Below are 25,787 nucleotides of genomic sequence, written 5' to 3' on the forward strand. Positions count from 1 at the left end.
CTGTGCGAGTACAGATTTCAACCTGCAGCAGAAACGAAAGGCAAATCCTGCTAGTTGTGGGTTGAACGGGGGTCACAGACACAGACAGGAATGTATTCCTGTCAAATACGGCGCAAGATAAGGGCTTACCGGCGACGGAGAAGTCTGGCTCCAGGTCCAATAATTTCCTCTTTGTTGATTTCATGACTGCCCAGAAATACCTGAACAGCCGAGCCGTGGCGGCACACAGTTATGTGATGTGTCAGAGGAGAAACGGACTCGATAAACTGATTTGATTTGGGTGGTCAAAGGTCAAGGTGGCTGTGACCTTGTCTGTCTCATTTTTTTGAACATGATATCTCAAGAACACCTGAGGGAATTTCTTTAAATTCAACACAAACATCCACTTGGACTGAAGAATAAATTGATTAGAATTTCGTGGTCAAAGGTCAAGATCAGCATGACCTCTCAAAATATGTTTTTTGCCATAACTCCAGAACTCATTTGCTAATTATGACAGAAATTCACACAAATGTGTAACAGGATAAAACGATGAAGAAATGACAAAGATCCCAAAAATCAAAGGTCACCTTCACTGTGACATCATAAAGTTCTGCAGAAGACACTTACTCAGCGTCATATCTCAGAAGGGGAAATATCTGGTCTGATACTGAATTGGTGACACTAATCTTGGGTGTCCACCTTGAAACTGTGCTGATTGAGATCTACTGTGCTGTCGGGGAGGGGGGGTAAACTATAAGAGAAACTTGACTGGTGGATGGAGTCATAAAACAGCAATGCAGTAATTCTAGGTACATTTTGTTCTATGACCTAAATATGTCAGTAAATACCCACCTTTTGAACTCTGATGCTTTTACTTAACTTAAAAAAAGACAGAATGTCATCACGCTGGACACAGCTTTACTGCCTTGCTGTGGTGGCGACGTTAAAGTCATGCAACCGTAGTGTAGTTACTCTACAGCTTCACGTTAGCGTTTTGCTTCTGGCGAAAGTATACGCTTCACCAAAAAGTGGTGTTAATTTGTGAAGATTATTTTGCTGAACAGTATGTGTAAGCATCAAAAATGTTTGTTTGCCAGAGAATTTATTTTCTGCAATAATCCAAAATCCAATGGAAGAAGCCCATGGGATTTTTGATGAGGGAACCATGCTAGCTTCTGTATCGACCGTCAAAGAAACGTCATCCCTGCAGCAGTTTATTGGATGGTCTGTGAGGTCTGGTGGTGTTCACTGTATATACAGTACAGGAGATGAAGCTGCACTCAGGTGGATATTTGAACTACAGCTGCTCAGAAAGAATGCTCTTTTAAAACAAAAAAAGTCTTTCCTGACATTCATTTTTGTTTATATATTTATTGGTATTGATAATTATTATAATCATTTTGATACATCCAGGACACTGCACAGCTCAGGGTCCACCCATTTTTAATTTGTTCTCTAAATGATAAAACGGGTTGCTTTGTGTTTGCCTTCCTAAACCTATGACTGTTTTATGATCTGCCACCTCTTTGGTTCAGGTTTGGTGATGTTTAAACGCAGACACTTAGTTATTGAAACATTGACTGCTGGCAAACGGGAATCAGTGAGTTAAATCTGGTGCCAGACGCACACGCTCTGATGATCCATCCGTCCACTGACTTCCTGCAGATGACATTTTATTCAGTAGGAATATTAATGATGGTCTTTTGATGGTCTATTTTTCTTCTGTCCTCAGTCACCTGGACAACCACCACCTGTGGGACCCCAATGAGTTTGCTGTCTCCTGCTTCAGGATCATCATGTACTCCATCCAGGTACTGCACACACACGCTGGGAAAAAGTTACCAAGAGCCGAATGAAATAAACGTGTGTACTCAATTTCTACTTTTAGTTTGAAAGTTTTATATCAGTATGACTTTAAAGGTATGTCATATATCTTTGTAGATTGGAGCTTTAGGTGTACTGTTAGCCCCGCCCTCCTCTTTCTGTTAGATCTGGCTCCAGCACCTGTCAGTCATCTTGACAAGCTGTCATCCAGCCTCAGGCTTGAAGTCAGTGGCGTCCCTGAAGCCTCCACAGGCAGATGGAGAGCACAGCTGATCACTGCGCTCCTCAGATTCACTGTCTTTTTTATATTCATGCTTGACTCCATTGTTACTGTTCTTTGGGTATTTTTTTTCTCTGAATTCTGCTTCTCAGGAGCTCCTTTATTCAGGCTGCACAGAGTCAGTCCTGCTTCTTTCATTGGGATAACTCTTAACCCAGACAAGGCCTTTACTTTTTATTTATCTGCTTCTTCTGGAAGGACTGACTACTAAGGTATTTTTTTGGGTTAGAAATCTGCCACAGGAAGTGTTTTATGCTCCCAATTGTCCACATCAGTAAAAAGCCTTCATACCAGTTTTATCTCTAATTCGTACTGCAAGTTTCTCCCCAGTCAGATATCACTGTTACCATGGAAATTTCATCCATAAGGAGTCTGACCTTAAAGGAAATTGAAACTTCAAATTTACCCTTTTAAGAGAAAAACAACCCTCAGAAAGATTCAAACACACCCACACACTTCTGTCTCAGTCCAAATTCTTCTTTTATTTTATGCGGACCACACACAGTCTTTTTTCGGTCCAACTTTCTGTGCAGATAATTATTACCCAGCACCTGCAAAGAATTTATGTATATGTATACAGTACATCGCTTGAAAATCATATTTGTAACATAAGTTATTACAAACGTAATATTTCATCCCTTAAAACTGCTGAAGTTCGAACAGTTTTTATTTCACAAGAGAGTTGTGTATTTGTGTTCTTGTTTGTCTTGCAGCTGGTTTGAAGTTGGTAGGATTCATGTCCTCCTGATTAGTGTTGGACCGGTGTAGAAGTTTTTAAACCAGTTTCTTATAAAGCCAAACACTGGACCGGACTGGTGTCCCAAATTTTACCACAAGTTGTCGCACATTAATCAGCAGCCACAGGCAACGCAGGGTTTTTAGTGATGGTCATTTACCAGAAACGTTTGGCTCCGTGACGATCTCCCTGCAGCCAGATGCAAAGGAGGTATCCTACGTATGTCCTTAACATAACCTTCAAGTTCTCTAAACTTGTTTAGTCTAATTAATAAATGTCTTAATATCTCTGTTAAATGTCAGTCATATAAACACAAGCTAAACAGCCATCACTTACAGAACTTTAAGTCTTTTAGCCTGAATCTGTGACCTGGCCTGCCAGCAGTTACTGCTCACTGCTGTGGGTGTGTATTTTGTGATAAAGTTAGCTGCTGAACGAGGGGCCATAGCCGACAGTGACTCTCATTCCCTGGTTCAGCAGGTGTGTGTGTGCTGTGACTTGGTGGGCTGCTGGCTTTGCTGCTAAAGAGTCTGTGGCTGCGCAGCTGCTCATTCTTCGGCTCGGGGGTCGTGTATGTTACTGTGCTACTGGGTTAGCTGCTAAGCAGAAGCCCCTTTTACACTGCCAGATTTTTGGCGAATGTTGGGCCGTTTTGCCGGCAAGCTGTGAGTGATTAGACACACAGAGGCGGATTGGCGAGTTGATCCGAGGTGCCCAATTTCCCGCCTCGTAGGGTAGACATATTGGTGGAACCCTTTTAGTTTAAACAGACCGAGGCGGCCTTCCACAACGGGAGGGGCTGTTGATGACTTGTGGGAGGAGCTGTTGATGACTTGTGGGAGGAGCTGTTGATGACGCCGCATGTGCGACCCACTGGCGGTGGATAAACAGGAAACAGCTGATAGCAGGAATGAGCAGCTAGTAGCAAGAGGGAAACACAAACCTGACAGACTAGGGTGACCATATTTTGATTTCCAAAAAAGAGGACACTCGGCCGGCCACGACATAGCCTACTTAAATGATACTCGCAGTTTACTCAAAGATGCCTTATAATTTTAATATATTTAAAGTTTATATGTATGGATAGAAAATTCAGTTATATTACAAAATAATATCTCTCAAAGACAGAAATTCAGATAGGTCCCTATAGATAGGGGACACACACATACACACACTAGAGTGTGGCTACCCGATCCAAGTCCGACGGGTCCCGACAGCAGGCCTACCCGATGGGTTGGGCCGGGTTTGGTCAAAAATGTATAAATTGTATTCGGGCTCGGGTCGGATTCAGTCAGCCTTCAGTGAAAATGTAGTGTAAAAATAAATAAAATCCTATTGTCTGTCCTGTTTATTGCTTGGGCACTGTTATTTACGTGACAACACCTGAACATAACACACAGACACACATTGGCTGTTTGTTTCTACCTCTCCCCTCGCTGGAAGCCTCGGACCTCCAGCCGCCCGCCTCCGCCTTGATTAAACGCTGAAAATAAAACAAAAGAGGGAGACAGGTTTTTCTATTTTATCTTATTTTGTTATATTTCTCCCTCTCCCCTCACTGGAAACGTCGGACCTCCCGCTCCCATCTCAAACACGGAGGTCTCCCCCCCTCCCTCCACCCATGCTGCACGGCCGGCCTGTTAAATAGCCTGTAACCATGACATCTGTGTGACACAAATTCAGTGCTTTAGTAATTAAATAATGTCGGGCTCAGTTCGGGTTCGGACATAACAAAACAGAATGACTGTCGGGTTTGGACAGAAATATGCGGCCTGTGCCGCACTCTAACACACATTATCATCAACTCATAAAAAAAAAACCCGGACGCCCCAGACGGGACGTGAAAAGTGGACATGTCCGGGCAAAAGAGGAAGTTTGGTCAGCCTATAGACAGACACAGTAAAGATGAGCAACTGGGGAGACAAGGAATTGCGCGCCCTCCTTGTCCTCGCAAACAAAGAGGCCATTAACCATCAGATGACGGGGACGGTGAAGAACGGGCCGACTTATGAGAGAATCGCCGCCTGACCAGCCACGGCTTCCCTCCCACGTCAGTGTTTACGTCACACGCTGAGCTACACGTTTTGTTACTTGCTCACGCCCCCCATTGCCCCGAAAAAGGCACATTCTGTATAAACAAAAGTAGGTAGGCGGCATTTTGCTGCACTCCCCGATTTTGTTTTTATACTGCCAATGCTGAAAAAAGACTGATTGGGCAAAGGGCTACAGTCTGTAGCTGGGCGGTGGCTCAGTATGTGGCTCGGTGTGTTTTTATCCACCACTGTCTCTCACCATCACCCTCATAACTCACAGTGAAAACACCAGACCTGTGGCGTTACTAACCATCTTGGAGCGAGCGAGCTTAGTGTAGCTGCTCCCAGTGTGCCTCCCTGCAGTAGAATGTTCTAGTTTGGGGGTGAGAGAAGCAGACAGCATGTTGCCTGTTCTGTCCTGTGAGCACTGAGAAAGTAATACTGAACACAGTTTAAGCTGTATATTTTGTTTTACATAGTGTTATTATGTTAATCAAAAATACTTTTTATTTTCCAGAACGTGTCATAATGACAAATGTCGCTTCAGGTGTTTTGCATAAAATCAAACCAGTTTAAGCTTTTACATCAGACCTTACCGACAAAACTGTTTTCTGTGTTGCACCTGTTAAACAAATTTGATCAATGCACACCCACACAGACCTGATGAAGCAGACTAACTTTTTGAGTGTTAAACTTTTAATAAAAAATAACCACAAATTATTTTTCCTCAACTTAAAATTACATCGTTTCACATTAAGCCATAAATATTTAATGTTACAAAGAAATACTCATGTATTTCCTTTAGGATTGATGCTCACAAATGGACTACACAGACAAACACAAACACACACATGCACACACACTGAGCAGAAGCCAAGATATGTATTGTTAGACTGCTGGTGCACTTATTACTGCTGTCAGTTACATTTTTCCAACACCAATCTGCACTGTGTCTCACCCACACTCACAGTTAGCCCAGACCTCCATCCTGCTTTCTGTGTCTTTACTCTGTCTGTCTGTTTAATTGGTCGCTCGTCCAGGAGTTCCCAGGTGACTCCGAGGTGCTGCCACACATAAAACACGATCAGTGGTGCTGGGGCCCAGGTGTGTGTGTGTGTGTGTGTGTGTGTGTGTGTGTGTGTGTGTGTCTTGCAATTTTTTTTATGTCTGTGTGTTGTGTGTGCTCTGGGTGAGTGTGTTGCAGGACTTGGCAGAGTTTTGTCTCTGTGATCTGTCCGAGGGGGGTTGTTCTATCTGCCAGGAGACAACATCGGGCGTCTGCTTGATCTTAGTGACAGAAAACAAATGCACCCAGGGTTTGTCCTGCAGAGACACAGTCAAACATTCTGCTGTCAGGAGGAGCCGACAGAGTTTGGACCATTTCAATAAAGAAAAATCCATCTGAAAGCAGCAGCAGCAGCAGCAGCAGCAGCTGATGATGATGATGATGATGATGATACCTACATGTCGAGGGCTAGCTGAGATCCAGCAGCTCCAGAACATTTTTAGTGATTAACGTTAAACAACAGGATTTGCTCTCAAGGGTTGGCTTCTCAAGCAGCCGCAAAGGGAGAAATCCATCAAGGACGGAGACACAAAATAGTTTCTACACCCACAGGAGCAGGAAATAGATGACGATGCACTGCAGTTATGTTACTGTTTAATTTCTAAGGCACTTAAAAACAAAAAATGAAAGGGAAATAGAAACAGGAAATGTAGCTTTTTTTTCTTTAAAATCAATTTCAGAATTTATGGAAGAAGCGTTATAAGTCCACTCACCGAAATGTGGCTAAATGAAGTGCGTGGAGTTGACTGACAGTGTGCTGGATTTCTGATTCCTTCTCAGTTTAAATATTTGCACATAAGCTGGAGCTGACAAAGTTTGCTGTCAGACTTCAGCTCTGCTGTTGTTCAAAACAGGATCAATATGGCGGCATCTTAAATCCTCTTTGTCTCTCTTTGTCATCGACCAGGCTCAGCACTCCCACCACGTCATCCAGCAGGTGCTGAATCACCTCGACACTCACAACAAGAACACACCAAGGGTCAGAGCTGGCATCGTCCAGGTCCTGCTGGAGACTGTGGCCATTGCTGCCAAAGGCTCAGTGGGTGAGTTACAGGAGCAGACTGGTTGGACCAGTTTCCCAGGAAACAGCAGAATATCATGTGTCATATTAGATCACTTTACATTCCAGTGTAATCTGCACTCTTTTATTAAACAAACTGGTCAAACACAACAAAGTCAGCTCAGGCCACTCATTGACTTTAGTCCCAACTTTTAGCATAGAGCAGTTATCACGAGGTCCCAGATTTGATACCAAAATCTGTTAGTATTTGTTACCGGAACCATCCGCCTACATCAGTATCTCAGTTTCTTTCTGACAGGAAACAAAGGAACGTGAACAGGAAGTAAAAACAAAGAATCAAGGTGTTTAAAAAAGGTGTTTGTATGTGCTAATTGCCTGATAATTAAATAAGCATGAAGGAAGGAAGGCACCCAGGGGGCATCTATCAACGCTTATGTCTTATATCAACTCTTCTCCGTGCTCCCTTCAGATGTCTGAACTCCTGACCTTATCTTTAAGGGTGCTGCCCCTCTGGCCTCCTGGTGCCTGACTGCTGCTTCAGGAGACCTCTGGGTCGACCAAGCCTGAAACGCCACCTCCTTCACTGCTGGCGTCTACCAGTGCGTTCTCAGGTTGTTGCCACAACAGGCACAACCTTCTGATCATAACTGCTCTGCAACGGAGGCTTTAAACATGACCCAGCTGAATTCCATGTCCCCAGCCTCCCCCAAGACGACGTCCAGCGTGACAAGATGTCTGCTAAGAACGGTTAGCTACCAGCGGAGCTAACTGGTAGATTAGACTCTTGCCGTATCCGGTCGGCAAAACAGCAAAAACATCCTTCTTGCAAAGGAAAGATTCGAGCGCCGTCTTCTGTTCCTCTTTTAGAGAAAAAACCAAGTCTAACTCGTTCATTGTAGCGGCCAAAGCCGTTTCAAACAGCTGGTGTTCATCCGTAGCCATCTTGCAATGTTTACTGACTGATTCCGGACTTCGTCGTCGCAGCGTTGTCGTCATCTGTTTAGCTCGTCTCTGGCCCGCCTATATCAGATACACCGATGTGATTGGTGCAGCTCGGTTTCATGGGCATAGGTCATCACTACTGATTGCCAGAGTGACTTGCTGCTGAGCAAATTCAAATTGTGCTCTCGCGAGAACTCTGGATTTCCAGGGTATCCCCCATGAGCCCACCCCAAGCAACTCTGGCAAAAGAAAGTGTCCAGCTCCTCCAGAAGTTTGGTTCCAGACTAACTGCTATGAGTCAAGATGAGCCCATCTATATGTAGTTGGTACCGCTCTGGCTGGTTTCTGGAGCCAGCCTCAAGTGGCCATTAGAGGAACTGCAGTTTTTTGGCAACTCATTTTCCAGCCGCGGAGTTTGCTGCTTGGTTCCACCAGCAGAGACTGACCTCTGGTGGCGTGTGCTGTGCACTGTATCACCTTAATATTGCATGTCTGTCTCACTTTAGTGGAAAGAAGAATATTTTGTATTGTTGCCAGTATTTTTGACAGTATTAAAAATCATACCATCCATAATTCATCTGCTTATCCAGGGCCGGGTCAAGGGGGCAGCAGGCTGAGCAAAGTGCTCCAGATGTCCCTCTCCCCAGCGAAGCTTTCCAGCTTCTCTTGGGGGACCCCTAGATGTTCCCAGGCCAGATGAGATCTATAATTCCTCCAGTGTGTTCTGGGTCTGCCCAGGGGCCCAGAACCTAATCCTAAACCCTAATCAGATGCCCAAACCACCTCAACTGAAGACGCAGCGGCTCTACTCCGAGCTCCCTCCGGATATCTGTTCCTCACCCAAACACTTAAGATGAGTGAAGCCTCCTCACGGAGGAAACTCATTTTGGCTACTTGTATCTGCGATCTCATTGATTGATTGATTGATTGATCGTGCTGATCCCTGGCATAGCAGACTGGCTCAAAATCATACCATCGTTTCTAAACACCCTGTACTATCCATGAAATCACCCAGCTGACCCCAGAGCCTATCCCTGCAGGTGGTGGCCTACAGGGTGGCTCGGACCAGGAGCAGTTGTGCCCGACAGCAAAGCTCCCAGCATCACAGGGACGCACGAACCCCTCCACTCTGATACATTCACTGAAAATGATTCTTAAAAACAATTAACATAATTTTAGATTTGAGAGGGAATTAAACAACTTCATACATTTTATAGTTCATGATGTTTTTTGTATTATTTCCTCCGACCTGTGTTTTACTGCCTCTGCCTGGGAAAAAAAAACAACCTTTCCTCTGGACAGGAATGATTCAAGAGTCCAAAAGAAGTGATGTGTTCGCCTTTGAAAGTGAAATCACGACTCCTCCCAATCTGTGGCTCGGTACAGTATGACAATGTGGTTAGACTTAATGTGAATGTATAGAGCAGTTCATACACACTCTCCCCCACACACCTGGCGTTAACAAGCGTCCTGGGTGATCACAGCAGAAACACCTCGATGTGCTGAGATACACTTTATTTACTACAAGGGTTTACATTTTGTAATATGCGTGGACAATTTACATATACTGTTTTTGATTTCATTTTTAATCTGACTTTTATTCTAATTAGGATCCTCCTTTGAGATCTTAGTCCTGGCCAAGATTGGAGTCGGAAAAATTAGTAACATATCATCCAGTAAACTGTGTTCTGACACCACTGACACAGACACAGCAGTGAACGTGTGGGGGAATTTTATGTCTCAGATCGAGTTGTGACTTTGTGCCTCAGTGTTGGTGCTGTAGAATAGCACAGTGGTGTGATAGTGTATCTACACCTGTGTAATGTTTCCTCAGTAGATCCAGTGTTAAAGAAACGTTTGGAAATTCTTTAATGTGCAGTGTTGCAGATGAGAAGATGGATATCAGTTTTATATGTGGGGTGTGTTTAGCCAAACAGGGCAGTGTTGAATTTGACAGCTATTTTAGATGTAGTCTTATTCATGAGATGAAAATGCTTCTTACTCACATTTTAGTCATTTTTATCCTTCATAGTTTTAGTCGACAAAAACTCTGACATTTTAGTCAAAATTATGTTTTCTATGTGGTTTTTTTTAATCTTCAAACCAATCCAGTGAGGCTAATTCATGTATCAGAAATTAGAATCAAAATCTTCATAAAAATTCAGAAATTTTTTCTACGGCTCCAAATAATTTCTGCAGACTTCCAAATTGTCATTTCTCCAGCGTTGTTTGAAGGGTTTAAGGGCTGATTTACGAGCACACACTTACTTTTAAACTGGTGTCCTCTCACAGAGTTGGTGATTCAAACTAAACTTTCATCTCTGTCAGAGAAAACTGATCTGAGCTCAGACGGTTTACTTACAGCACAGCTACACTCACAGATAACTGAGCCTCCTACCTGCCTGTCAAGCACCATCAACCCACAAACCTGCAGTCTGGACTGAGTGGAGTCCTGCGGGGTGAAGCTGTGAAGTCCGGCGGCCGTTGGCTGCTTGCTCTGCTGCCGTTCAGCGGCTAATAGCCACCGCTTCTGCTAACTCCACAAATCCATTCAGCAGCTCCACCATCCACAGCCAGACACACACGGCTGATTATTTACTGCTGAATTACAGTTCACAACTCGCACCAACGGCTGACGCTGCTCCGGTGTTGAGTGTTTTTGCTGGCTAGAGAAACATCCTGGCACTGACTATTTACTGGAGCTTACCAGCCTATTGCTCATGCGGCATTTGAAGATAACTACAAGCACCCTCGCTCTCGGATTTCACTGGGTGCGGTTACATGATGGCTTCTCATTCAGAATTTAATAAATCTGAATGAAATAATTCAGAATTAAAGTCTTTCCAGGTAGTTTACATGAGAAATATTCATTCTGAATGAGGGTTTACACAGAGATCAGTTTAATCGCCTTTTAATCGCCTTTATTTGGGTCCGCGCAAGGTTTGGGGCAGGGAAGGTTTCTGATTGGATTGGGGGGGGGGGGGTGTTACGTGTTTACGTTTACTGGAAAAAAACACTGTAGTCGTCGCTCCAGATAACAAGATGCTTGACGACGACGTTCTTAGTGCCTTAGAAGGTCGAAGAAGGGAGATAGAAGACCACGCTATATACGTCATCGCACCACAAGGGCAAGGAAACGAGCATGTGCAGAAAGACCGGAATGAACTTAAAGAGGAATGAGTGTATACAAGTGTGAGAAATTCTTTCATTCGGAATTACAAACGGAATATTCCAGCCCCTTACATCGGATTGAATTTTCAATTGCATTGGCCATTTTCATTCCGAATAAGGTGTTTACAAGATCACTTTTAATAGGAATGAACTTTCATTCTGAATGAAAAGGGAATTAAACTGTCCATGTAAACGTACTCAGCGTCCGATAGTCCACCATTAACGCCTCATTTCCACTTACGTATGTGTATGGAGACGAGGCAACTGGAAGTCCATTCATTCCTATGTGAATCTCCATGATATCCAATGTGCCTGCGAAACTCCTCCCTTCCGTTATATTTTGGTGCGGAATTTGCCTTGAGTACGTTCAAAAAATGTAACCTTTGTGGTGGATTTTGGACAGACCGTTTGACAGTGCGCTAGCTTAGCTCACTAGCTAACAGGCTATTTCCTTCAGTTCAGTTGCCTGTTGATCGTTGAGTGAGTTTGTCTGATTAAAAACAAATTCTTTTTCTAGTTTTTATAGTCTCGCTCACCAGACCTTTCTCAAGAAAAGAAAGGTCTGGCTGCGCCGACTCTCACTTTAAGATTGGAGAAAAAAACGCCCCGGCTTTTTTTTATTTCTTTCCACCAGTCACAATCGTTCTTGGCGGTGCCACAGCAACGGTGCGCTTGAAAACTGCTACACAACCGGAGGTGGTAGGGCAGGACTTCAGTGGGTGGCTCGTTCCGCCCAATGAGAGGCTGATCTATGCAGCGAACTTCCGCCCACTCAAACTAGTTTTTAACACACTGTGAATCTGAGTGATGTTCTATTAGAATATGGTTATACATTATATACACTCAGATTGTCATTATGACTCGTTCAGCCGTTCATTCGTCTTTTAATTAAATATTTCACAAAACATGCCACGTACCTGGCAGGTCCTGTTTTTGCACCGGTAGTGTTCCAAGTGAATATTCCAAACTACTGGATGGAAAAAAAAACAGTCTCTCCCCCACGGCTACAAGTAGCTTCTATCAGGTTTCTATCTATCCGGAAAGAAATGCACTTCCTTGCATTGGACATCCGTATAGTTACAGATCTACGGACACCAGTCACATGTGTAAGTGGAAACAAGGCGTGACATCTTTGTCATGTCTTGTCTCATTAATGAAAATGAAACACATTTTGTCCTAGTTTTTTTTTTTTATCTACATGCATTTTTAGCTCGACATCACCTCGTTTTTGTCATGGAAAAAAGGTAAATGAAAAATGTTCGTCATAGACATAATGTTATAGATCCTGTGCAGCCAAACGTTCATCAGACTCTCAGAGCTTTATTATTAATTCTTGTGGAAGTTACCGAAGATGCCAGATATGTCAGACGGTGTGGAATAAGAAGATTTCTTTTTACCATAAAGCTAATTTAGTGGAAGTTAAATGAGACCAAAACATTCAAAAAAGTGCTTTGAGACAAAGAGAAAGAAATGACTGACCGTCACTTTTCTTGGAGAAAGTTTGACTCATCACTGCTTCACAATCTGTTTGTCTCACAGTAGATGAGTAGTTAGCTGGTAGCAGGTAAGTTCCACAACAACAAGAGGCTTTAACTGTAACATACTTCTTCTATGGTGGCTGTATGTGTGTGTGTGACTGCAGGTCCCACAGTGCTGGAGGTGTTCAACACTCTGCTCAAACACCTGAGGATGAGCGTGGACTTCGAGCTGGGTGAGAGCTCGAGGAGAAACTCCAGCACCAGCGTTTCATCCGGCCGCGGCAAAGAGAGTGAAGAGAGAATCGTCCAGAATGCCATCATCCAGACCATCGGTGCAGCAGGCTTCTTACTTCCTGTCTTGTTATAGAATTAGTTCAGATTTGTGGATCGTATCCTGAAACATTACCCACATGATCATATCTACATTTAAAGACTCCTTACTCTCTGTGATCACAAACAAAATTCAGTTTTTGTTCCTTTTAAAACTTCAGGTTATCCTCAGACTCTTTGCGTGGTCGTAAAGATGATAGTGTGTTTCTGTAACGTTAAAGTCTTTGTGTCTGAGTGCTGACTCATCGTCTCACGTGTCCTCCTGCCAGGCTTTTTCGGTGGAAACCTGCCAGACTACCAGCGAGCTGAAGTCATGATGTTCGTCATGGGCAAAGTGCCAGTGTACGGGACCCCCTGCCACACCTTGGACACCGTCAAGATTGGGTGAGTCATGCGTTGGTTATCTAGGGACCCCAGGGTTCCCACACACTGCTGCTGCAGCCAATAAGCTCACAGCTCCCAAAAGCCCACTCTCCAGAATGTAGAGACAGTTTGGCTCCAGACATGTTGGCTGCACATCGTCTTTTCTTTCCCAGTTAACACAATCAACACAAACACACAGAGCGTAGTGTAATGTTTTAGGTTGTGATAGAAACCCTGAAATTAAAGCACTCATGCCATCTGTCCTGTTTGCTCGTTTGAAGAAAAAGCCAAACATCCGTGGTGCTGCTTATGTCAGTTCACAGGTTAGAGAGCTAATCAGCAGCTTCGAAAGTAGCCTGTAAAATGTCGACATCAGTCAGTTACCGCACCACATTACACACTCAGTCCTTGACTTGTAAGCCACAGATACTTGTCTTCATCCTCAGCTGTCAATCAAACATGTTCTCCAGCCTAAGAATTAGCGCGTGTATGCAGGTTTGTTAAAAACGGGAAAACACGCTCAAAACAGGCACTAGACTGCTTTCCCATTTCCAGTAGACCAGAGCTGTGTGCTTGGCTCTGCAGCAGAAAAGTTTACCTTTTTTTGTTTGTTTGTTTGTTTCTGGTGTGTCACGTTCAACGTCACCGACAGGCCAGAAAACAGGTTAGTAAACAGTAGAAAGCAGCATGGAGGCCTGAGAGAATGTTGCAGTTGTGACTTCTTTTTTATATCGCTTTCATATTTAGTCTCTCAAACTCAGTGCTGACTAATATTGGGTCAGTGTTGGAGCGCCGCTTGTGCAGAGATGGACGGTATTTTTGGAGGCTTGTTATTAGGGGTGGGCGATATGGCCCAAAAATAATATCACAATATTTCAGGGTATTTCTGCGATAACGACATTCTTGACTATATGACAAATTTGTAAAAAAAAAATTTTTATTACTTTATTATTCATTCAAGAAAATTTGAGTTAAAACTGAAAAATGATCTCTCATTTCTTTAGTTTGTGAACAACAACAGTAACTCAGAGTGAGATTCAGATTCTGTTACAATATTAATAGTTCAACAAAATCAAATCAACCACTAATTACACATTTAAACAGCTCCCAAATACAAACAATGTCCCCTGGGATCTATATCTATAAATCAGCAGCTGATTTCCTTCTCTTTTTTATGCTCTGCCATTTCTCCTCTAATCATCACGCTGTAACCTGTGACAGGCTGTTATGATACCACAACTATCACACACTCACATACATGGAGTTGTTTGTTGAGCCGCGAGCATCACGTAGGTTTACATCACCAAAAGTTTATGACAAAATCACTTGACGACTGCGACTCCTGTGTGCGCACAGCGAGAGAGGAGAGGGAGAGACGCTGTGCTGCTGCCAGAGGAGCCGCTGAATGAGATTGTAATAATTTCGCTTTCAGCTGTGTTTGTTGTTGCCGTGGGTAACAGTATGACGTCAATATGTCAACAATCCAAAATATCGTGAGTATCATGATATGAATTTTGCATATGATATTAAACAATATACCGGTATTATCGTGAAGAGATGATAAGGCACACCCCTGCTTGTTATTGAATTGCACAGGTCAAGGAGATAAAATTAGCACATCCACCTGGGTGTTGTCTTTCCGTCACTCCTGATTGGAGCCAATTAGAGCCAGAGCCAATAACTACCTGTGACTACTGCAGAGTCATTTGGTCCCCGGCTGTGAATGCAGATTGTAATCTTTCCCATCAAATAAAAAAGCCACTTGTTAGCGGGTGTTAGTGGATGTTTCATGTGCAGTGGAAAAGGGGCTTTAGTAGCTTGGAGCATTTTTGATGCTCTGAGCCACACTCTGGACAGCTCCTCATTCTCTCAGGAGAAGACAACTTCAAATGATATATTTCTGAATTATTTTGATATGATTATTAAATGCAGTAATTCATTTTAGTTGGATTTCAGAGCCCAAAAAAAATACATTTTAAGAATTTATCAGCAATATCTCTTTTCAGAAATCTTGGCCTGTTTACTCAAGATAAACCACAAACCTTGTTGTGAGCAGTTTCTTTGTACTGAACTACACTTGCCAACCGTACCACTGTGCAGAAGGAAGCTCTTTTTGCTTTATCGTAAATGAACTGTACAGTTGCACCACTGTATCATATCTAACTGAACTGTGAATTAAATGAACTGCTACACCCCTAATAAGTACCTCATACAACCAACTTTATAGGACCCGAACTGTCCCTTTAAAGGGATAGTGCACCCAAAAATTCAGCCATTATCAACTCACCCATATGCCGAGGGAGGCTCAGGTGAAGTTTTAGAGTCCTCACATCACTTGCGGAGATCCAAGGGGAGAGGAGGTAGCAACACAACTCCACCTAATGGAGGCTGACGGCGCCCCAGATTCAAACGTCCAAAAACACAAAACTGAAACCACAAAATATCTCCATACTGCTCGTCTGTAGTGATCCAAGTGTCCTGAAGCCCCGACATAAAAAGTTGTTTGGAAAAACATCATTTGAACTCTTTTTTTTAGGCTGTTTTAGCCTCTGTGGACCGCGCTCACGTGTGTGCGCTTGTGCAAGACCAGCGAAAGCACATGAACACACATGAAGGCGGTGCCCATGTCTCACGGTCTTGCGCAGGCGCGCACACATGAGCGCAGTGTACAGAGAGGCAGTCAGAGCTACAGGCTACAATGAGGCTAAAAACAGAGTTCAAATGACGTTTTTCCAAACAACTTTTTATGTCGGGGCTTCAGGACACTTGGATCACTACGGACGAGCAGTATGGAGATATTTTGTGGTTTCAATTATGTGTTTTTGGACATTTGAATCTGGGGCGCCGTCAGCCTGCATTAGGTGGAGTTGTGTTGCTACCTCCTCTCCCCTCTCCGCAAGTGATGTGAGGACTCTAAAACTTCACCTGAGCCTCCCTCGGCATATGGGTGAGTAGATAATGGCTGAATTTTCATTTTTGGGTGCACTATCACTTTAAGAAATCCTCAGTCATGTGATTTCCAAATGAACTCTTGCTTTTATTTTTTAGTTAAGGAGGGGGCGATACATGGAACAGTTTTACATGTAACACTGGACTCAGATTACATGCTACAAGCATCAAAATGAAAACACACACACACATACACACACACGTACACTCTCCTTCTTATCCAAAGTGAATTGTGTCTTAATCTGTCCTCACTTCACCTCCTGGACGCCCTGCAGTGAGTTCAGCTCCTGGGTCACTGAGATGACAGCTGCCCTTATCCTCCCCGCCCAAAAAGAAAGAAAAACAAGCTAATCCCTCCGGCCTCAGGAGTGCAAGAACAGATAATCCCAAATCAAACGAACACTGTTCTCCTCCTCCTCTTCCTCCTTCTCACTCTCTCGCTTCTCCTTCTTTGGGTAATTGCCGGAGGAGAGAGATTTGGCTCTGCAGCCAGTCGGTGTTACTGAGATAGTGCTGCACTCTCACAACATTTAAACTGTCGACATTCAAGAGCCGCTGCCTTTACTCTTCCTCCTCACAGAGTCACGCTGAGGTCACACTGATCTCATGTCAGCTTTTTACTAAACATCTGACAGTTGTCGGACTGTAACTGATACGATGGAGGCACCAATGTGGATGAAGATGATTTTCTATGAGCTTGTTTAAATCCATTTGATTATTCAGATGAATCAGCCTGAAAACTAATAGAAATATGGAGGGAACTACTACACTTTTTAATTTCCACCTTGATGTTTTTTTCAAATTTAAAGCTGAATTTCAGCACAAAATTGTCTCGTGGGTTCTCTAACCCAAATAAACCAAAATTTTTCCAAGTGACAGAGGGACCTTTTCTCCTGTGCTGTCTGGGCAGAAAATGCTACAGACACATAAAGAGGATAAATTACAGAACAGAAGGACCACTTTGAGTAATACATCTGTAATGCCAAAAAACTACTGTGCAGCAGTTTATAAAGCACAGGTGAGGTTTTATAACTTTGGAAAGTTATCATGGTGAGAGGCAGTTCTTCCTCTGTGACGTGAATTAGTGTGTTTCAGTTACAAAGATGAATTGTGCTCCTGTTTGCCAACACAAACAAAAGCTGAGCCAGGATCAGTTTCTTTTCCTGCCTCAGGTTTGGCACAGCTGCTGGAACAGTGTCGGGCCTCACTGAAATAAATCTGGACGTTCTGGAAGTGTGTTTGAGGAATAATCAGAAATTATTCAAATTTTTTGTTTTTGTGTTTTTAGTTTTTCCTTCCTGTTTTGTTTTTTCTTTTTTCTCTTTTTGTCTTTCATCAGATTTTGTTTTCCTTTTTCTGTCTTTTGTCTGTTTTTTTGTTTTTCTTATATTTTTTATTTTTCTCTTTTCTTATTTCTTTTTTCTTATTTCTTTTCTCTCTCGTTTTCTTCTTGTTGTCTTTCATCTGTTTTTGTTTTTCCTCTTTTTTTGTGTTTCTTTTTCATTTTTGCTTCTTTTTTGTTTTTCTTCTTATTTTTTCTTAGTGTTTTTTATTTTGTTGTTTTTGTCTGTTTTTTTTCTCTTTATTCTTTGTTTTTCTTCACTTGTGCATTTTTCATTTTTCTTATTTTGTTTCTCTCCCTTTTCTTTATTTGTTTATGCTATACCAGTACTGCCCTCTGTACACAATAAAGATTTGCTGAATTGAATTGAATTGAATTGAAATACTGTTGGGTTGTTGTTTGTCGTTTGGAAATAATAAAAAAAGAGAGACCTATTGAGGTGTTGCTTCTGACAGAATATCTGACGTCCTCTTCCTCTGCTGTCACTCAGGCATCAGGGCACCAAGCGGATCCAGACCATGCTGCTCAGCTCTCTCATCATGGTGAGTTCTTCTCTTTGACCCGTCTGTGCAGTCTGACGCTGTTTGATCACATCAACACAGAACTTTAGAACTTCATCAGACGGGATCAGTCCAACGCTGATGTTCTCATTTGTGTAAAATCTCTGTTTGGGGAGCGACGTATTTCTGTCCTCAGGTAACCACGGCTACTGGATCTCATTCTGATTTATTACATTTACCGTACAGTAGATGTGATTACGTAAACTCACCATACAAACAAAAACGATCTTACTCTTTCAGAAAAAGGTCTGTCTCTGTAGGGAACATTTCTATAATGTTTTCAGACACTTATAATAATATTCTGAGCCTGTCAGTGGCAGAAACAAAACCTTTAGTGTGAGTAAACTGATGGTGTGATGATGCCCTGCATGTTTACATCGCAGCCTGGCTGCTGCTGTTGCCAGTACTGGAGCAGTTTAAAAAAAATGTTGTTCCCAATAATCACTTAGACACAAAAACATGTGAAAATATTGCCAAGGTTAAAAAATAAACCTTTAACTCTGGATTTTAAAGTTCATTTGACGTGCAGAAAATCACATGGCAGTTCTGTGGCATGGTTGTGAATGCTTTGTTTTCCCCCTCAGCTAAAAGGATCCGACGTTTTGTAGGAGTTCCCAAAAATGCAGACTATATCTGTACTGTCTGATTTAACTCCAGTATACCCCAAAGGATTATGTGAGATATTTTGAAAATGAATAATTAGTATTGGAGTATATAATGAACCAATAAGCTATGCAATTCTTAAATAAATAATTAAAGTGGTTTCTTGAAGCTAATTTTTATTTAATTATGGAACTTTTAGTTTAAAATCTTCTTTTTGAAAGTCTCTTTTTTTTTCCAGCTTTGATAAAGTCTGAATTATTTATGTGATGTTTGCTGGTTCACAGTTCTGGCTCTCGGTGGTTAACACACTTCAGCACTTCCTTCTCTTTCATTATCTTCCTCTGTGAGAGACCCTCATCTCTCTGAGACGAGGAGACACAGGTGGCACCAACACACCCAGCAGTGATGCACACGCACATATGCATGCCTGTCAAAGCCACTGCTGGGCACACACACACACACACACACACTTACACACGTATTCCTGCAGCATCCTCATGCACTGCAGTCGTCCGTGCACATCCTCAGAGCGATTTATTACTGCGTCTGTCTGTCCTCGTCTCCCCTCCTCGCCACCACCTGGCCTCTCAGTGCAGCTGGAGGAGGGGTGAAAGGTCAAAATATTTATAACGCAATGCAGCTGCAGATATGGCCGAGCAGAGGGGGGGGCAGCAACATGAGGAGTGTGTGTGTGCATGTGTGTTATGGGTGTCGCTGTGACACTGCGGACCGTCGGGGTAAAACCCAGATGTTAGAGGACTCAGGGTGAAGGCAGAGGATGAATAACTGACTGGTTTGGTTTCTTCATCTCTGAGAAGTGAACCCATCTGGCTCAGAGACAAACAGTAAGAGCGACAACTTAACAGTGCAGGAGCTCGCGAGATTTGCATCATGGGATCTGAATACAGTCCTTTAATGCACACCTGTTAGCAGCAAAGTGACATTCTCCTCCTCTTCAATTAAACATAACACTTTGATTTAATTTTTGTGGCTCATATGTGTATTAGTGGCCAATGAACGCTCTCGAGTTCATGGTCGGAGGCTGTGAACGTCAGGTCAGCCCTCCCATCCGCCGGCCTGCAGGAGTGTTTCCCCAAAAAGCAAAGAGTTAGAAAAGGTAAAGTTAAAAGCAGCTGCAGGCAAGTGCTGCGCTGAGCAAAGTTCAGATGGTAGGGTCAGAATTTGGCGTAAACAACATGGAAGCATGGATCCATCCTGCCTTGTATCAACGCTTCAGGCTGCTGCTGGTGGTGTAATGGTGTGGGGGAGATTTTCTTAGTACCAGCTGAGCATGGTTTAAACACCACAGCCTACCTGAGTATTGTTGCTGAGCGTGTCCATCCCTTTATGACCACAGTGTACCCATCTTCTGATGGCTACTTCCAGCAGGATAACGCACCATGTCACAAAGCTCACATCATCTCAAACATGACAATGAGTTCACTGTACTCCAATGGCCTCCACAGTCACCAGATCTCAGTCCAATAGAGCACCTTTGGGATGTGCTGGAACGGGAGATTCTCATCATGGATCAACTGTGTGATGTCATCATGTCAATATGGACCAAAATCTCTGAGGAATGTTTCCAGCACCTTGTTGAGTCTGTGACACCAAGAATTAAAGAGGGGGTCTAACCTGGTACTAGCAAGGTGTACCTAATAAAGTGGTCAGTGACTGTATATTGGCCAAGATTTCAATGCAGGAGAATAAAAAAGTTTTTTTCAGTGTTGAAGCAAAGATAGACGGGCCTTCCTTGATATTATTTTTACTGAGAAAGTCTTTAATGTAATACAATCTTAAATAAATTGCGTAGACGGTTTAGGGAGGTCGTCTCTGTGTGTGTTCAGACACATGTTTCATGTCGATCACTCCTGGAACCATTTTCAACAGCACATGCATCTGTCCTAAATCAGAAACATAAAACTCCCTGTTCTTCACACTGGTCATAAATAATCGGATCAGCGTCACGTATGAGAGGAAAGGTCAACATTTAGACAGTTTCAGCTGCTTGTGAACGTAACCTTTAAGCTCTGTTGAAGCGTTGTTTCTCGACGGTCCTCCCTGCGGATTAATCACATCACGCTGTGATAAGTCGGCTCACACCTTCTTCCCCCCCCTCCCTCTCTACCTCAGGTAACCTCTGGCTTCAAGTCCAAGTCCATGGCAGCTGCGTTGCCTCCTCCCTTCCTGGATCCGCTCTTCTCCATCTCTCTGATGGAGGACAGCGAGCTGAGGCAGCTGGTGCTGGAGATCCTGCACAACATCATCGATCGCCATGACAACCGCGCCAAGCTACGCGGCATCAGGTACAAAGTACAACATGAACTGTGTCACTGTACACTGCTCGTGTTGATCAACATGCAGTGTAACTGATCCACATCTGATATTAAACACTGAGCAGTGTCAGTGGCTCTCAAACTGGTCTCTATTATTGGTTTCCCATTAATAACTGGTGTACATGTGGATGGTGGTGGAAGTATTCAGATCTGTTCCAAGAGGACACATCTCGAAAAAGTCAACTTTTCATAGTGTCAGAAAAACAGCCCAGTTTTCAGCGTTATAACGATACATTTTCTAGTTGATCCATGAGGGTTTTTAAGGAGTTTATTGAGCTTCAGAAGGAGGAGAATTTTCTCAACACATAAAGAAACACTTCATCCTCCAGTTCGTCACAAACATTCAACATCAGCACATCTGGAGATGCATGGTTTTCACCGGACAGGAAGGGAATGAAATGTAGACAAATATAGAGCAGTAAAAAGCACCATATCTACCTCTGAGATGTGAAGAACTATAAAGGGCCCGTCCCAATACCCCCCCTTGGCCCTACCCCTACATTTGCGCGTTCCTGCGAGGGGTAGTGGTGTCCCAATTCCTTTTTGCGTGTAGGGGTAGGGGGCATAACGAGGGGTAGTGGGTATGAAACTAGCCCTTCTGACCGAGGGATTTCAGATGCTGACTTGCCAGCGAGGGGTAGACGTCGCCATGGCTACCACCGAGCAAGAGATGGGGAAAAACTTCATACATAGCTAACGTTACCGTCGTCAGGTTGCTTGTTAGCTAGCTAGCTAGCTAGCTCGCACTATCTGGCGTCTGTCATCTGTCCTGTTCTGCAAAATTGTCGGATTTTTCACATTACGATAACACGCCAGCTAGTATAACTATGCTGCCTCATAATGTTAGCTAGCTAGCTAGCTAGCAGAAGTCCCCTGTCGTCTGTCGTTCATCAAACGAAGCATGATGAATGTGGCAAACGCGATCGGTAGGATGAACTCAACTGGAGACTCCATTGTAGATGTCAGTTGGAAATGTAGATGGCTCGCAGCTTCCTGTTTAAAATAGTTACGTATGCGTGAACGTAACCGACACGGTGACGTAGTGAGTGGTGTCCCCATTCCTAGGGAAAGATTTCAACCCCTACCCCTCGTTGCTTCATTTCGAGGGCCAAGGGATAGTGGGCAAGGGGGGTTATTGTTACAGAAAATGAAAATATCTTAAATATGTACTTAAGTGCAGTATTTGAGTAAATGTACTTAGTTACATTGTGTTTGTCTCTGTTGCAGAATCATTCCTAACGTTGCAGCACTGAAGATTAAAAGAGAGAAGATTTCCAAGCAAGATGTTGCATTCATGAAGAAGGTAAAAAAAAAAAAAATCTAAGCTGCTCTTATCCTGCTGTTCTTCTTGCCCTGGTCTCTGTTCTTTATTATCAACGGAGGTCTTAAAGGAAAAAATCAAACACATGCAGTCTTCTGTCGCCTCATGATGGACAGCAGATTCACTGCAGATAAAACTGATACTGAGCTGACAGTAAAGAGTTTCGAAACATCAACAGAAACTAACACAACTGCCCCGTGTTACCCTTGTAGTTAGCTGCTTGTATTTGTCATTTGTATCCCATGTAGCTAAACCACGAACACTAATTGTTCATTCAGAACTTATCTTTTGACAATTACCCATCACCCAGTACCCATAAAGTGGCTTAAAGTCTGTAAATTCCTCCTTCAGTCAGGTTGAATTTATGGTTGTTGGAATAGATTCCTACAAAGGAGGATCAGGGCCATGTTAAGGCGAAAAGAAAATCTTGGAATTCGAGAATAAAGTCGTAAACCTATGGGAGAAAAAGTCAAAATATTACGAGACTAAACTCTTAAGTTTTGGAGACAAAAAGTGACCGATTAAGACTGGAAAGTAACATTGTATAAAAAGCTGTTTTTCGGTCTATTGGTTTTTTAATTGATTGTCCTGAACCTCCTGCCAGATGGTAACAGTTCAGACGTGGAGGGGCCGGGGTGTCTTTCATTTTGAGTTTGTTGGTGTAAATAATGTCCAGTTCAGGGCGCTTCAGCTTGATGATGTGCTGTGTCACCTTCACCACACGATGGAGGCTGTGATGTTCTGCAGCTGTGCAGCAGGCATACCACACTGTGGCGCTGCTGGTCAGGACTGACGTAGTTTGGCCCGCTTCAGTTTCCTCAGGAAAAAGAGTCTCTGCTGAGCTTTTTGACCAGCTGTGAACTGTTGTTGGTCCATGTCACTGGTTCGACAGTGTGACTCCCAGGAACTTCAGTTTCTCCAGCACCTCCACTGTCTCCCCCTGTGTGTGGAGGGAGGCGTCCTCCAGAAGTCAGTGACCATCTCCTTGGTTTTGGAGGTACTGAGGACCAGAACATTGTCTCCACACCACTGAGTCTCATCCTCTTCAGAGATCAGGCCCACTATAGTTGTGTCCTCAGCAAATTTGATTTTGGCGTTTGAGGAGTGGATGAGGGTGCAGTCATGGGTCAAGAGTGTGAAGAGGACTTAGCACACAGCCCTGGGGGGTACCAGTTCTGAGAGTTAAGGGTGGAGGAGTTGTGCTTACCCACTCTAACTTGCTGCAGTCAGTCCTCGAGGAAGTCCATGACCCAGGAACACAGGGAGGAACTGTGGCCCAGGTTGTGCAGTTTTGTGAGCAGCTTGTGAGGGAGGATCGTGTTAAATGCAGAACTGAGGTCTACAAATAACATCCTCATATAGGTGTTTGGTGTCTCCAGGTTAAGACAACCTACTTTCATTTAAGATAAAATGATAAAAATGAACTCCTCAGAAAAGTCTTTTGCAATAAAAGGTTTCTCAATATTATTAAAAATATAATCTTTCCCAAATGGGCTTTTTTTTTAACCTCTCAGGCAGATGTCTTTATAAAACATGTCCATCAGTATTTTTTTTTTTTTTTTGCATCAGTAAGATGTGTTAGCATCTTCAAGCTTCAGGTTTCTCATTTAAAGACATTGTGGAGTGTATTGACCCTGACAGGAAAAGCCCATCAGCACATGGCATTTCCAAAAAGGGCCCACAGTTAAAGTTGCTCACCTGTTGGTCACACCTGAGCTGTAACCTTTACCCACACACCCAACACCTGAAAGAACAACTGCAGGGCTGAAACCGTCCACTCACATCATCACCAGAGCTCAGAGCAGATGAAGCCACCTCACAGACTCTCACTCACTGTCAGAGGTTATTAATGCTTATTGTATTCATTAGTGCTGAATAGAAGTCATCGGCCTTCACTTTGCATTTACGTCAAGCATATAAATGCACGAGCAGGGCTCTGACAGCGTGCACTTTTATTTATTTTATAAAGACCATCACTACAAGAGGAGGCCTCTGACACACTGGGCTAGTTTGAGGCTGATTCACAGTTAATGGGTTTAATCTCTTTAGTGGACGGCACTGTGGCGTTTTTATGATCAGGCACAATAATGATTTTATTCATATCGCGGAGGGGAGAGCTGCTGTGCCAAGTATGATACATGTTCAGTGTAGGGTTACAAATAACCCTCTTTTGGTTTATAAAGTGTCAGAAAATAATTAAAAATGTCCGTCATCCTTTCTTAAAGCCCCAGACGTCTTGTTTTGTCTGACAAACAGGCCATATTCCAAATATATTCAGTGTAGTGTCACAGAAAAGAAAGAAAAGCAGTACGTCCAAACAAACCAAAAGGTAGAACTTGAAAAATGACCTTTTTAAAAAAAGATACATCTTGTGATACTCTTTGTTTCCTGTCGTCAGAAAACACATGAAAAGAGGATGTGTATACTAATACGTTGTGTCTGTGTGCTCTGTGACATAGACCTTCATTTTTGTTATGAACACATCAGTGAGCCACACTGTGTCACAGGATAACATATATCTTTTTACCATGAACACACACACTGTAGTTTATTTTGACTCAGTCCCACACACACTGTCCTGCTGACACAGATACTTACTAAAGCACTAAATGTGGATTAATCCACCGCTGAAAATAGTCCCCAACAAAGTCACTATTTCCTCCTGTTTGTCTGATTTAAATCTACAGTGAGCAGCTGTTTGAGGAAATTGATAAACATTTTTTAAAAAAGGAAACCATATATTTGTGTTTTTAAAGTTGTACCTCTTCACTAGGAAGCAATGAGCTTAGATTTGAGAGCCACGGACAGGAAGACAGGAAGTGAAGAAGGGCGAGGTCCTACAGGACCTTTTTCGCGAAAAAATATGCACGTAGTTGATGGCAAGAGACAAATGATTTATTTGTTCCAGTTTGAATTGTGCCATAAATTACACACAATATTTGTCAATTAAAAAATACTTTTGCAAGTCAAGAGAGTCACAGTTTGCTGGAAAACTGTCGGAGTATAAGACTGTGAAAATACATCATTAAAGACAACGCAAGTAGCGTAGGTGACGTCACAGCTTTCTCTCTTGCTGAAGCAACGATACCTGTGGGTTTTGTAGTGGGATGTACTCACACAAGCAATGAGTCTTGCTCGTTCTGTCCCCTCCTGGCTGATAAAAAGACAAAGGGTTGCTGGATAAAACACATCAGTTAATATTAAATTGATTTTAGCTAAGTCACCTTGCTAGCTGGCTAGTGCACGTGACGTATATTGTGCAAGGTGAAGATTGTAGTTCACTGAGCAGTTTCACACAAAACTAAATGGTCCTACGACAAACTGTGGTATTCTTGACCTGCAAAATATTCTTTTAAATGGACGAACATAATATGTGTCATTTATGGCACATTTCAAATGAAATCAAAAACTTATTTGTGTCTCACTGTTGACTACCATACACATTTTTTT

General features: G+C 43.0%; 1 protein-coding gene across 5 annotated transcripts in view; it reads left to right on the top strand.

Moving 5' to 3' along the window:
- Positions 1-25,787, top strand: part of efr3a (EFR3 homolog A (S. cerevisiae)) — a 217,255-nt gene that overhangs the window by 161,269 nt on the left and 30,199 nt on the right. For all 5 annotated transcript variants that reach the window (XM_078173425.1, XM_078173427.1, XM_078173426.1 and 2 more), the window contains 7 exons: positions 1,715-1,793; positions 6,829-6,964; positions 12,698-12,865; positions 13,133-13,247; positions 18,008-18,059; positions 20,814-20,986; positions 22,244-22,319. In XM_078173425.1, the coding sequence (XP_078029551.1) occupies positions 1,715-1,793; positions 6,829-6,964; positions 12,698-12,865; positions 13,133-13,247; positions 18,008-18,059; positions 20,814-20,986; positions 22,244-22,319 (799 nt within the window). The remainder of the gene's footprint in view (positions 1-1,714; positions 1,794-6,828; positions 6,965-12,697; positions 12,866-13,132; positions 13,248-18,007; positions 18,060-20,813; positions 20,987-22,243; positions 22,320-25,787) is intronic.

The sequence above is a fragment of the Epinephelus lanceolatus genome, chromosome 12 (assembly GCF_041903045.1).
Source record: "Epinephelus lanceolatus isolate andai-2023 chromosome 12, ASM4190304v1, whole genome shotgun sequence".
NCBI lineage: Eukaryota > Metazoa > Chordata > Actinopteri > Perciformes > Serranidae > Epinephelus > Epinephelus lanceolatus.